Source organism: Tamandua tetradactyla, chromosome 7, assembly GCF_023851605.1.
Source record: "Tamandua tetradactyla isolate mTamTet1 chromosome 7, mTamTet1.pri, whole genome shotgun sequence".
Classification (NCBI taxonomy): domain Eukaryota; kingdom Metazoa; phylum Chordata; class Mammalia; order Pilosa; family Myrmecophagidae; genus Tamandua; species Tamandua tetradactyla.
In genome coordinates this window covers 149,720,157-149,734,945 of record NC_135333.1, presented here as the reverse complement: position 1 = coordinate 149,734,945, position 14,789 = coordinate 149,720,157, and the positions used below count along the sequence as shown (strand labels likewise).

The 14,789-nt window shown below is 34.7% G+C and overlaps 1 protein-coding gene across 1 annotated transcript in view; it reads right to left on the bottom strand.

The window, feature by feature from the left end:
* The window catches only part of PTPRQ (protein tyrosine phosphatase receptor type Q), a 242,561-nt gene that overhangs the window by 113,556 nt on the left and 114,216 nt on the right, over positions 1-14,789 (bottom strand). The window contains 2 exon segments of the mRNA XM_077168288.1: positions 9,523-9,792; positions 12,725-12,866. Coding sequence (XP_077024403.1) covers positions 9,523-9,792; positions 12,725-12,866 — 412 coding nt within the window.

The window sequence follows — 14,789 nt, the reverse complement described above, 5'->3', positions numbered from 1 at the left end:
TTAACAAACTATGCTTTCAGTAGTACACAACAAAAGTATCTGCACCAGCACAGTTCTGTAAGAAGAGTATTTATATATGTATATATGCATGTTTGTGCATTTTAAATTATTCTTTATATTATGCTATTTCAATCTTGGTAAATCTAGCTGTGAATTTGATGCAAAGCAATTATGGCTTAAAATATTCACTTGATCCACACCAGATCATTAATAACATATAAATTATAACATTGGATTATTTTATGTGTAGGTATTACAATTAAATGCAGAGACAGTTTCTAGACATAGATTATGAACCATAAGTTAGAACAGGTTTTAGACATGGTTATGGTAACAGTGAAAGTCTGCACTCCTAGGTCTACGTATGTGTGGTCAGACACAGAAACTAGAATCAGGTCATTTGACTATGGACTCTGCCTGGCGATGTTAGAAAATTACTTTGACTCTAAGCATTAACACACCTACATGAAGTCTGTATTCATTACATTCATATACTCAAAGAGCTCCTTGCATCCTGAATTTCTCAAGGGAAAAGATTTCCCCTGGAGCAGGAGCATCAGGGCTTGCAGGGGCTTGCATGGATGGATGAGGAGTGGACTGGACCAGGCTGTAGGATCAGTGATACTTGGGAGAAACCACTTAACCTCTCGATCAATCATTAAAAATAGAACTTGGATCCTTTGGCCAAGTTTCCCACGTTCTTTTAAGAGATGTTCATGTTCGGCTTCTTGAGCTTTGTTTGGGCAATCCCCTTGCCTAAGCAGCTTTTGTCTTTCACTTATTTCCAAGTCTCAGGAACAGAAAATAGTCTATACTTTGAGAAAGTGGGAGTTAAGTGTATATTTATTTTTATACTGAGACTTTTTCAAGACCACATTTTATAGAATATTTTTAGAAAGGAAATTTCTATTAAAATTGTTTTAGTTCAAATGTACAATGATATTTTATTTAAACCAAGGATTATTTTGAAAAATTCTGAAATACAAAGATATGCCAAAGTAAGATAACATTCAGGGACAGTGTCCCGGTAAGATACTTTAGACAAATTTGAATATTCACATCCAAAAATTCCTTACTAATGAATGTATTTAACATAAATTTATCCAAAAATTGCAACATTATTCCTTATACATTTTCGTTATATGGTACTAAATAGCTTAGCTGCAAACAACAAATACTTAAGCTAAAAAATATTCAGTCAAGTAAAGATAATCTTTTCAACAAATGGTGCTGAAGCAATTGAACATCTTTAGATAAACAAATTATGAACATTGACCTAAGTCTCATACCTAGTACAAAATTTAATTCAAAATTAATCATGGTCTTAAATGTAAAACATAAAACTTTACAACTTTTAGAAAAAACACACAGGAGAAATCTTTGGATTTTAGGGCTAAACAAAGAGTCATAAACTTGCCACCAAAAGTACAATCCATAAATGGAAATCATAATAAATTGAATTCTCCATACTTAAAAACTTTTGCTCAACGAAAAACTGGATTAATGGGATGAAAAGACAAGTTATAGCTTAAAAGAAAATATTTTCAAACCACATATGTGATGAGGACTAGTATCTAGAATACATAAAGAACACCCTAAATGTAATATAATGAACAAAAGCATGAACAGACACTTCATCAAAGAGCTTTACAATTGACAAAAAGTATGTGAAATGATGTTCAAATATTTAGCCATTAGGGATGAAAATTACAGCTATAATGAAAATATCACTACATAGCTATCAGAATGACTAACTAAATAAACAAATAATGACAAAACCAAATGCTGGCAAAGATATGGACAAACTGGATCACTCATACATTGCTTGTAAGAATTCAAAATAGTACTGCCACACTGGAAATCAGTTTGACAATTTCTAAAATAAATAAATAAACATACAACCAACAAACAATCCAGGATTGCAATTCTCAGCATTTATCCCAGAGAAAGGAGATTTACATCAAAACAAAATCTATAAACATATGTTTTAGCAGATGTATTTAGAATAGCCACAAACTAGAAACAAACCAGATGTTCTTCAACCAGTGGATGGTTATATAAACTGCAGCACATCCAAACTATTGAATACTATTCAGATATTAAAAGAAAGAAACTACCGCTACACCAAAAGCTTGGATTAGTGTGTAGATAATTATGTTGAGTACAAAATGATTGCATGCTGTTTAATCCTGTTATATAATGTTTTGAAAGGGCTAAAGTATGGAACATGGAGAAAGGTTATTGGTTGCCAGGGGTATATTATTGGGGGAGGAGAAAGGAGAGTGGATGAGAATTAAGTATACCTATAAAAAGGCAACAATTGGGATTCTTGTAATGGAAATGTTCTGTATCTTGACTGTATTAAAGTCAATATCCAAGTTGTGATATTCTATATTCTGCTATAGTTTTGCAAAATATTATCATTGGGGAAACTAAATAAAGTGTACTATAAAACTAACAGAGTTCCCAGTTTTCCATTATTTCATACTTAAATTTCCATAATAGTCATGCAAAACTAATAGTAGGGCAAGGTCCATTTTAGCTATTCAACCTTCCTTCCTATGCTTCCAACAACTAAAATTCCCCTCTTTTAGTCAGGCTTCCATCTCAGCCTAACCCCTTGTACTATGTTTCTTTTTCCCATCATGTGTTCTCTTTTTGCTGTATTTTAGAATCCCTATTTTCTTCCCTCTAGCCATTAATAGCACTATTTTCATGCTTAGTGACAGTGCCACAGAATGGCTTCTTTGAGTGTTTTTAGCCCACCTATAATCTCCTTTAGGTACCCACCCTTTTATTTAAGATACCTTAAATAAAAAGAAGAATATTCTTTGTTACATACAATTGACATTTTCTCAATTGAGGAACAACCAGAAAAAAATATTTCAACAACTTGGTTATTTTGTTGATCAGTTTAAGCAAACATTAGTGTATGAGAACCCTATTATCCTCTTCCAATTAAGTTATTGGTCTTGCTTCTCCTATTAAGCAATACGGAAGCTTTCAAAGAACCATATCAAATCCATATACAAATTCTAAAATTAAACCTTCAATAAAATCTATGCCTCCTGAATTTCTATTTGATACAATCTTTGATCCACACAACTGATGAACATATTATGTAGGTTTTTTCCCTTAATTGTTTTGTATTTATTGAACATGTATGTACAATAATAATGGCATTATTTGGATGCCCAGGGACGAGATCTCCAGTGTCATCCAGGACTCAAACTTAGATCTCAAGCTCAACCCAGAGGCTGCATATAGTAAGCTGTACATAAATATCTATCAGTCAATGGCCTACCACACTAGAGGTAAAAAAGGGACTTTTCATCAGCTGTTTACTTTCAAGAAAAGTGTGAAAAACACTTTGCGAAACATATGATTTCCAACTAGATTAGCAATGCTAATAGTTATTTCTCCCTGATGAGTAACAGGCAACTATAATTGCTTTTGTGCTTTTAGTAATTACTCACTGGCAAACAGAATGCAAATTCACTTGCTTAAGAACAAACAGAATCATGCAATTTTCCTGCAGCTTTGAATTCTCATCTCAACTCAGGCAATGTGTGGAGGAGAGCAGTGAAAGTGGGATGCAGACAAAGGAAAAAGTGAACTTCTGAATTAGTGCATTAATTTGCAGCCAGAAGAAACACTTTTACCACCTACATTCAACCTACTCAATAGAACTTAAGAATTGCACAAATTCTTATAAGTGAAATAAATATTTTTTTACAAAATAAGCTGGTAAATAGAGATCAGATTTAGACATAAGCAGTTTTTCTGGTCTGCACTGCACAGAGGGATGGATCCACAAAATTGGGGTCCAAACAAAGTGCATAACAAATAAATTTATTATGTATGTTTTAAGGGAATGGTAACTGAGGCTTTGCAGATAAGGATCAAGAACTTACATGTATGATATTAAACAGTACTGGAATATTTACAAGAACCAAGGAGTAGAAAAAAATAATAATAAAGCATGGAGATTGAACACATTTCCTTTCAAACACACTGTACCATTAAAATATTTGCAAGTTCAGTGGACTTGCAGTAGGTTCTTACAAGTGTCCCCGATACCCCCATTGAATATAAAAGCTAATAAACAAATCACTGCTGAAAAGAATCTACAACTGTATATTTTACTCTCTCTCAATTAAATTTTGAACATTCAAGTTTTGAGCTTATTTTTCTCTTTTGGTCTTCAATTTTGAAGAGCTTTGAAAAAATCCAAACTGCAAAATTATCTCCTACAAAAAAGAACACATTTTTACTACATATTAAATCACTATACTTACTAGGACTTGATAATAATATGGACAATAGCATGCATTTTGAACCAATTCCAGGTTCTAAAAGTTAAAGCTTGCATGCCTATGGACTTGTATATTATTTTTATAGGTACATATGATATATCTTGACATAACTGCTGTTAAAACTACTAAGTTTGGAGAACTTTATCTATATTGCCCTATTCCAACATGTTTGACTGTGACGATGGAACTGGCTTAGATACCAAACACTAATCTCCTCATAAATCCAATCTTCATGATGCATGTTTGGCTCTGCCCAGATATGTCCAAGTTTACACTGAAAAAATACCCAATAATCCCTGGAAGGAATGTTAAGGTCAGATATTAGGCAGTGTATGAGGGAGCCAAATCTGATTTCACTTTATGTTAAAAACAAGTACAGAGCCAGTGACTTAGAGCTGACTATACACTGTGACTAATCCTAGAATACCATAAATTAGAAGTTTGCAAGAGCTAGAAAGCTACTTCCATTATGAAAAATGAATCCCTGGATCTTATTAACCTCTCATCAAAAAACAATTCATGTGAGCCCAGATAAAAGTAAATTAATTGCCTAATAAGCATTGTAATCATAAATAGAATTACCTACTAGACCTGAAACAGTTTTAAGGATGAAAAAAATCTATTAAATATTTTGAAGTAGCAATTAATTTAACTTTGCCGGAGAGAAAATTTCTATAATTTTTCTTGATAGAAATAAGGAAATAATATATTAGAATAGAGTAAGAGCCCTTATGGAAATGATGAATTTGAGAAGAAAACAGCTCATTAGTTTCTTCTACAAATATTTGACTATCTACAGTGCCCAAGGCTCTCTGTCCAGAATTGTGAGCAAATCAAAGGCAAAATGTTTCCTCAAGCAAAACTTATTATGGAATAGAGTGGCTCTCAAAATTCAGTGAGTGTATCACCTACATATCTTGTTTAAATAAAAATGTCTGAATCCTAATTTTCAAATTCTGATTCCACAGGTCTGGAGTAAGGCCTCAGGGACGTACATTAGAAACAACTACGGAGCCAGAACTCCAACATCTTTTTTTTTCTTAACATGGACAGGCACCAGGAATTGAACCCAGGTCTCCGGCATGGCAGGCGAGAATTCTGCCTGCTGAGCCACCGTTGCACTGCCTCAGAACTCCAAACTTTTGAGAAATTCTTGTCTTTAATGTTCACAACATGTTTAACAAAACTGCCTAATTCATTGAGTTAAAATTCCTTTCATCTCCACTCATATGGCTTTTTAAAACTGTTTAAGATCGAATTCAAATCCCTAACTAGAGAAATTTTAAAGAGACCTATATACCTTAATTTCAGGTGACTCCACATCAACTGCACACTACTGCTTTGACTATGTGCCCACTTCTACTGAATGAACTTCTGCTTCCTTCTATGACTAAGGCATCACCTGGAATTCCAGGTCCAATAAAGGAGTCCTCTGCCTTGTTTTCTGTGTCCTGAGCTGTCATTTCTGTCAGAATTATTGTTCTGTCTTTTGCTTTGTGTTTGTCAGTTCTTGAAGATTTAGCTACCGTTCAATGATGAAGGTCATTTTACCTGGTGCCAGACCACCCTGCTTCAGACCACCTGCCTAGAATGGAACATATTTCCTTCTCCCAGATTCCACATAGCCATGATCTGTTGCCCACCCACTAGGCAAGCACCTGTCACTCCTTGCTAGACCTCTCTGACACTGTTTGCTTGTCCCCACAGCTACATGTCACCTGTCATCAAGCTTCCTGGGTAATCTACTCCAGGGCTTCACAAAACTTGCATAGCATCAAAATTACCTGGAGAGAAGTTTAAAAGTACAGATTCCAAAGATGTACCCCTTAAGGTTATGATTCAGCAAGTTTGGGGTAAAGTCCAGGGGTCTATAGATTTAAAGCTTGGCATGACATTGAAGGCTTTTTTTTTAAAAAGTTGCAGTTAAACTAGACTTTTAAGAATAAACACAACATTGTGTAGCATGGAAAGGAACAAGAATAATATAGATAAAAAGAAGCTTAGCAATCTGAAGGTGGAAAGGTATTGGGTGTGTTTAATGAACAGATCTAGTTAATTATAACCAATAGTAGGTATTAAAAAAATGTTTGCTGAATTTGAATGAATGAAACCTACTGAGCTGGATAAATGAAGTTTGACCAGAGGCACAGGCTATATGAAGGGATGTAGTGGAGGGATATAGAATGGAAAGCTAAGCAGGAGCCAGATTCTAATTGGTGATGAATTCCAGGATATATGCTGTAGGAAATAAGAATCAGTAAAATAGAGCATTCTGGGAAATCTCTTAGACATTGTACCTTTCCTTATCGCCTCTATGTTTCAGATACCCAAATCTATATGTTCGAACCTTACCCTCAGATAACAATCTTCAACTCTCAACACATAAGCTCTTGGTAATTGTATACTGAAACCAATGAAATTAAAGTGGAGAAGTGGAAATATGAGTCTGATGAGCAGGCAATGAATGAGTGTGGGTGGTAGGACTTGGAGGTTAGTTAGGACATTATTATAGGAAGCAGCAAGGGTCTGATATACAATGGTGGGAGTCAAGTTGGAGGAAGGGGACAAATTGCAGAGCCACGGCAGGCACTGAACCGATAATTATAGGTAGGAGAGATGGGGGGAAGAATCACATAAAACTATGAGGTTTAAGGTCCAACTGATTTCAAAACAGCTACAGGATAGTTAAGAAGAGAAGATTTCATGTAACAAAAATTCCATTTTGAATGTGTGTAGGGTTGATAAGCCAATCAGATTCTCAGTTGAAAATTTCTAACAATTTACTGAAAATGGGCCACTGCTGAGGGCAATGATCTTAGAACCAGAAATGTGGGTTGAAGCTTCGTTTCTACAGAGAAAATGGTTAAGTTGTGGATTCAACTGGGAGAAGCAATAAGCAGAGACAAAGAAGACAGACTCTGGAAAACCACCAATTTCGGGCAAGAGAGCAAAATGAGGATGCAGTAAAGCATTTAGAGAAGTAGGAGAAGGTTCAAGGAAAAAAAGAAGTTTAAGTGGGAGAGGGAATCAACAGTGTCAATGCCACAAAGGTTTCAGAGAGTATGAGAACTGATAAAAGACTTGATGGCCAGGATTATTAGTGTCCCTCAGGTGAACTCTCAAAAGAATTGTCTTATGGGAAGCAATTAAAAAAGACTAAAAGGTGATGAACACCTGTAGTTGGTGTTTGCAACTCAACAATTCATAAATAAAAGGAAGTAAAAATAAAGGCTATTTCAAGAGAGCATCAAGAAAAAGAGTTCATTATTTTAACTTTAACAGAATAATGGGTTCAAAACTAAGGGGGTTAAGAGAGAAAAAGAAGAGGGGAGAGAGAAAGGACAGAATAAAGGAGAGACTAGAATAAATCAATGGAACAAAGTTCTAGAAGAGACTGGAGAGAGAAAGAAAAATGAAAGGTATGTCCCTGAACAGAGCAAGGCAACAGCTTTCCTGAGAAGATGATTTGTGGACAGTACAAATAAGGTATGACTGAATTTTGATACGAAGTAAGGTAAATCAATATCTTGATATATTAGTAAGTTAAATAACAAAATGAAATACAGATGAGAGAAGGGGTAGATTATGTTCAGAACGAGAGCAAATTTTCCTATGGATATTTGATAAAGTATAAACGAGGGACACACTGACACCTTTGAAGTAGCTAGGAGGGTGGTGGAGGGTGAATTTATAGCTGAACAAGGTAGAATCATTTCTTTTTCTTTCCTATCAATATCAGTGGCAGCATTTGGGGGGAAACAAACAGCAGGATCCTCTCAGAGTTGGGAATCTTCCCAGAAGATGAATCACAATGACCTGGTTTGAGATCTAAGAATGAGAAATAATGTTTTAATGCATGTATTCCAGAGTGGATAGGAAGGACACTGAAGTCTGAAAGGAGTTTGCATTGGAAGGATGAAAAGTAAAGGATGCTGAGCTAGATGCTTAAAATCACAGAGAAGGTAGACCGTGTCTTGAAATTCTGTGGTTTATAGTCTCAATGATAGAAAAGGAGCAAATGGTTGAAAGATGTTTCCAGGATAAAGGATCTGGAAGTGACTGAGGTAAACAATTTATGCCAACACCTCCTCTTCACACTGATAATCAGGAGAAATAAGAATGTGGTAGTTTGGAGGCTGAATGCACCCCAGAAAAGGTGATGTTCTTTTAATCCCTTCCTATGGGTTCAGACCTTTTGTAGGTGGGATCTTTTGATCAGGCTTTTTCAATTAAGATGTGACCAAAGTGGAGTCCTTTATAAGAGGATAAAAGACAGAAGCTAAGAGATAAAATTCAGAGAAGCACCCAGAGAAGTTGAGAAATGATGTAGCTAGAAGCTGAAAGTAACAAGACCCAAGGAGAAGGATCGGCAGATGCCACGAGGTGCCTTCCCAAGTGACAGAGGAGTCCAAGGTCACCGGTAGCCAGGCTTCAGAGTCCTGGTATCATCCTGTTGATGGCCTTTACTTGGACATTTTTCACGGTCTCAGAACTCTAAATTTGTAAGCTAGTAAATCTTCATTGTAAATGTCAACACATATCTGATATATCGCATTCTTTGAGCTTTAGCAAACCAAAGTAGAGAGAAAGAACAATCCCCAGTAGGTAGGGCTTTCAAGGAAGTGGTGTTATCAGGAGGAATCAGGTTGTAACTCACATGAGCAGGTAGAATATTAGAGAATGTAGAACTATAGTTATGACATAGGAAGGAGAACTGCTAGGGAGAGTGAGAGCTTTTTTCTTTGTAGAGTTTAGACACCTGAGTATTTTTGATCAAATAATATGAAAGATCAAGGCTGATGTGGAGGAAAGGAAATCAAGATGAAAGGCAGTCTGATATTGCAGCTATGGTGTCCAGGGAATTATGTGTAATTCAAAAAAACAATTAAGAAACAAAACTCAAATAAACTGAAAAATTCACCTGCTCATTCCCTATTTTAGTTTATGATAAAACACAATTCAATAAGTTGAGTATTTGTATAATGAGAACTATGTGTATAAACACAGTAAAGCAAACTTTCTCATTTTTTGTTTTCCTCTTTTCAGTCCTCCAAGTTTCTGGGGAGGGGTCAATATTCTATATAGCTGGCAAAAAAGCATGTGTTGTGTTTTATATTTTATAAAAGTGTGCTACACAGATCTAAAAGGGCAATGACAAACATATGACATGGATTACAAATAGGGACCTGTTTTGTATTAGAGTTACCTGTTTCATGCAGCGTGCTGACACGGCACGTGCTTTCATCACCTTCTCCAGCTGAGGTTGAAGCTCTCACTTTAAAGACGTATGAGGTATTGGCAAGAAGTTTCATGAAAGTATACATGTGATCTTGGGGAGAGACTTTTGTCAGATTCCTTTCAACTGCTAATATGTAATGTGTAATGATTCCATTTGCCTTTTGGGGTGGGTCCCAGTTCACTAAAACTGACTGCCAGCTAGTGGCCACACACTGTACATTCTGCACAACATCTGGAACTTAAGAGATAAATAAAACGCCCAAAGTTAAAATATAGATACATTCAGTAGATAAATGATTGCATTATGTGATTGCTAGATAGATTCATGCTCAGGGGTAGTGGCAGGGTAAAAATTTAATATATATCCACCCTTTTAATGTGTTTTCAAATAATTCTTGACATAGGCTGAATCAAATGGCAGGTGTCCCATTTTTTATAATAGCTAATCCTTACAATACTGAACCAGCCACTGAATGAACTTTTCCTAGTTCCAAGCAGCAATCACCAAATTCTCAGGAACTATAGTATAGCCTCAAGACCAGGCAGTGGTTGATGCCTGTTCTTTTTTTTTTGTATGCTGTATTGAGGGGGGTCACATTCCATTTTTTAAAATGTGGGTATCCCCTTATTGCAGCAACATTTGTTGAATTTCTGTTTGGCTTTTCACTTGTTTTCGTTTTTTTTGTTTTTTGCTTGTTTGTTTATTTGGGAAGTGCATGGGCTGGGAATCAAACCTGGGTCTCCCGCATGGCAGGTGAGAATTCTACCACTGAACTACCTTTACACTCTCAATGCCTGCTCTTTCAATGGAGTATTTTTATGTAGGTGCCGCCCTATGCTGGCACAATGGAGAAGAACATAATCAATTTAGAAGTTGGTCTTTTATATTGGAATGACTTCTTTAGAGGAAACATGGAAACCTCATCCTTTAGTACTTTTTAGAAGTCATCTAAGGGAAGGTTTAAGAGATTCCAGTTTTTCCAGGATTTCTCTGAACTTACTTAGAAGTCATCTCATTTCAGAGATCCACTATATCTGGTGAACCTGGTTTAGGAGTAAAACTTCAACCAACTCACCAAAGTTCTTACAGATTAGAAGACCAGTTACTTCCAATCAAAATGACTAATTACATAATGTTCTCTAATGTGTAGCATCTTGTAGGATGGCTTTTCTGTTACAGTCAATTCACAACTTACAGTGAATTACAAATAGGAAAATAACCTGCTTCCATTTTGCAAAACATAGTAACAAAGAATACGTGACTAATTTCTGATTTGCAAACAGTTCTCTCTCACGGTCTAAATTTACCTCTTACAAGTTCTTCTTCTTCTGTAGGCTGAAAGCATTAGAACTAAAAGAGAAGATTTAGGGAATGCATGGCATTAAAAGGGGCATTAAAAATTTTAATTAAAAGTAAAGAACAGGGCAGGTCACAGTGGCTCAGTGGCAGAGTTCTCGCCTGCCATGCGAGAGCCCCAGGTTTGATTCTCGGTGCCTGCCCATGCAAAAAAAAGTAAAGAAGAAATAGCAATTTCTAGACTAATAAAGGGCTCTGGAAATTCAATATTATTAATTATCTACTTTTGTTTTTTCAAAAGTATGTAAGAATAATTTCACAAAATAGATTAACAAGAGATATTGATAATTTGAATATATTCAGTTTATGAGCCTGGATTCTCTGACCATTTATTTCACGGACTCTGTAAACCTCAAAACAATTAACCCACTGGTATTATCACCATTATAGATGAAAATTTTATTTTCATAGAATACAACACAAAATGTTGTGTTATTTTATTTTACTGTTATAAATATTTACTGGTTTTTAGAGCACTTTCTATAAGATTAGACTTGATTTTATCAATCTGATATAGAAATGCTCTTAAAATGTTTTTTATAGGTTTATTTTTTTATATTCTATCCTTGATTTATGATATGTAATTCTTATGTCCATCTTTTACTGAAGGTTACATGGTTGATGTTCAAATTAAGTTTTTTGAATAATTGTCTCTGGATCTTTTCATTGAAAATGCCTGAACCATGGTTCTATCTGTAAAATGGGCATGGGGGCAACACAAATATTTATTGAGCATTTACTGTGTGTCTGATACTCTAATTGGTGCTTTAGGGGATCTTTACAATTATCTTTCACAACCACCTTGAGTTGACTGCTGCTAATGTGCTTCTTTTAGTTAAGGATAAAAAGGCTCAGAGAAATCACAAGACTTTGCCAAGGTCATACAACTAATAAGTTATGGAGTTGGGATTCAAGTCCACACACTCTGACATCAGAGCCTGCACTTTTATCTACTATAAATATTATTTATTTATCTTGTTTTATAGCTATTCTGTGAAAAAAAATCATTCAAGTATTCATGTATTAATGTAGATATAAGTAACAGCAGTAAGTGATCTCCAAACTCAATTTAGAGATTCATTTAAGAAGAGGAAGTTAGGCTAGATATATGGGAAGAATTTGCTAGCATAAGAGCTTGTGCTCATTCAATAATCATCGGGGCGGGGGGCAGGAAACAAGGGGGATGAGGTGCCTTTAAGATCTATGTGCCAGCTGGGAGAAGGAAAAGGACATTTCTAAGCTACCATTAAATAGGTCATAAATGAAAACCATCCAGTACCCAGAAAAGGTAAGATGTGGATGTACATTGCATGAAAGTTGCAGATTAATTAAGCTAATGGTTTACAGAGCCCCCTCCACGTGTCACAAATGGAACCGCGGAAAGTGGAGGGCTGATGTAGTGACTACTATTATTCAAAAGTCCCAGCTTCTTTTCCTAAAGAAAACAATGGATATTTCATAAATATATAAACCAACCTGCCAAAGGAGATTCCTGTTATCACTTTTAACAGGAGTACCAGTTTTCCAGGGTACTAAGAATTAAATAATTTTCACAGAAGCTCACTTTGTTCCCAAACTAGTCTTATTTCAATGTCCTCGGTTCAAAAGAGGGAAAATATATGCACAAATATATCTGCATGAACACATATATATGATTTCAGACAAGATCCAGCTTATTCTAAAAGCACTGAAATTGAACTCCCTTGAGTGGAAGTATCTTTAAATAATGATACTTCATCACATAAGCTGAGAAAGAAAGAAAAAGTGTTAAACATAAAATCAAACATCTGTAGGCTCAAAAACTGTGTCTAACCTGATTCTTCCGTGGTGAATTTTACTATGTTACTAAATTGATTGCCATTTCCCACTTTGGTGAAGGCAGATATGCTGATAGAGTAGGTGCTGACTGGTTCCAGTTCAACAAGTTGGGCTTTAGTTTGAAAACCTGAAATATTCTGAAAAACAGAAAAAAATTCTTAGTCACAATGCAACAACAAACATTTGCTTGTAACTGGAAGAAATAACCCAAAAGGTCTAAGTAATTAAGGTCCCTAATTTAATTAAAGTCCTTAATTTAAATCCGACTTTAAAAGTAGTGAACAATACTTGACTTTTCTCAAATTCAACTAAGAGTACTTTTTAATACACAGTAGTTTTGCTGTATAAATTAATTTATTCAACAGCTACTGTATGCTCCACACTAGGAATTCACCAGAGAAAAAAACAAAATCTTTGCTTCCATGGAGCTTAAGTTAGGAGTTTTCCCAGACAACTCCTAAATTTCTAATTTGATAAAGTCTGTTAAGAAAACAATGAGAAAAGGAACAAAATAGTTATCCAAACTGCCTAAGAATGAAAATGCTTTCTCATAGAAATGTTACCATTAATATAAAGTCTTTATTTAAATATAATTGTCCAAATTGAGAAAATAGTTAAGATTGATCAGCTGCCCTTATAAAAAAGACACTCTCCAAGAAGTATTATTTTAGGAATATTGAGTATATCTGATTCAAAATATAAACCACAGAACCTTATTTATGCATCATTTCAATAGCGGAAATTTATCAAGGAATTAATGCTTCGGATATCTACTATTAGAAACATATTTTAAAATATGTACAATAATGAACACATTTATCCTATGTCTGGAAATCATATAGATTCTCCCTTATAAACCTCACTTATTTATGTATGCACCTTTATAAATTTCCATTTTTTATTTGAAGAAACTGAGTCACAGAGAGGAGAAGTAATGTCCCTAATGTAGAACTAGTGTCAGAGGCAGATTTGAACCAAACTCATGCCCGAGGCTTTGCGTTATCCCCGTGCTAAGCACATTTATGTTAGATATCATGTCTCCAAAAAGATAAGGTCGCATTTGCACACCCACAACTGAATACACATATACTATTATCCTAGGAATGCCATTACTCTAAGAAAATGATTCTTTCTCCCTTTTGATATCCATTTCCTAGGAACCATACAGATAAAGCAAATAAAAACTGTGGAAATTTTAAGATTGCACAGGGGATAGATGTTGGAGGGTTTGAGGGGGAATGTCATTAATCTAATTTCATAATTCTGGAAAACAAATCCCATATGTTAATGGGAGTAATATAATTCAACTTCCACCCAGCCTTAGCAGATTTTAGAATAATATTTTGTTTTCCAGAAAGAAAGTCATTGTTCCTCATGACATAACCTTAATTACCGCTTTTGATTTTTATCATTCCCTTTGTAAGCTATACATCCTACAAGATGATTTATCATCAGTAACAAATGACAACTACATATAATATTGGATAAAATATTTACTGCCGATTTTTTGTTCTCTTCTTGCTGTAACTAAAAACAGTATTCTAGTACTTCATTTGCCTTTGGGGAAAAAAAAGAAATCTTTCTCGAATAAATGCTAATTAATTTTGACAGATTTTGGCAATGAAATGCTAGAAATAATAGGAATACAATTTGAGTTCTGTAAGTATTTTTCACTGATTCTGGATCCTAAAATTGGAGGAGGGAAGGGGTATTTAGAGTAGCAGACTACTTGGCATTGAAGATAAAAGAATATGATACATCTTAAAAAGCCAATTAATATGAATCATATGCAATCAGGAAATATTAATAGAAGATAAATAAAAATGCTTTCTGAAAAGGTTAAAAAATCGCTTACTCTCTCTTTTAAAAATAAATAGAAACATATTACATTTCAGGTAATAACAGATTTTAAACAAACCAGAGAAAAATTCTTATTGTTTTACTTTCCAGGATTAACATACTAGTACAATTATTTTTTAAATTGGAGGTATATGGAAATTATAAACTCTAATTAAATCACTCTATGAAATATCCAGCTTACATATCTGGAAGATGTTTTC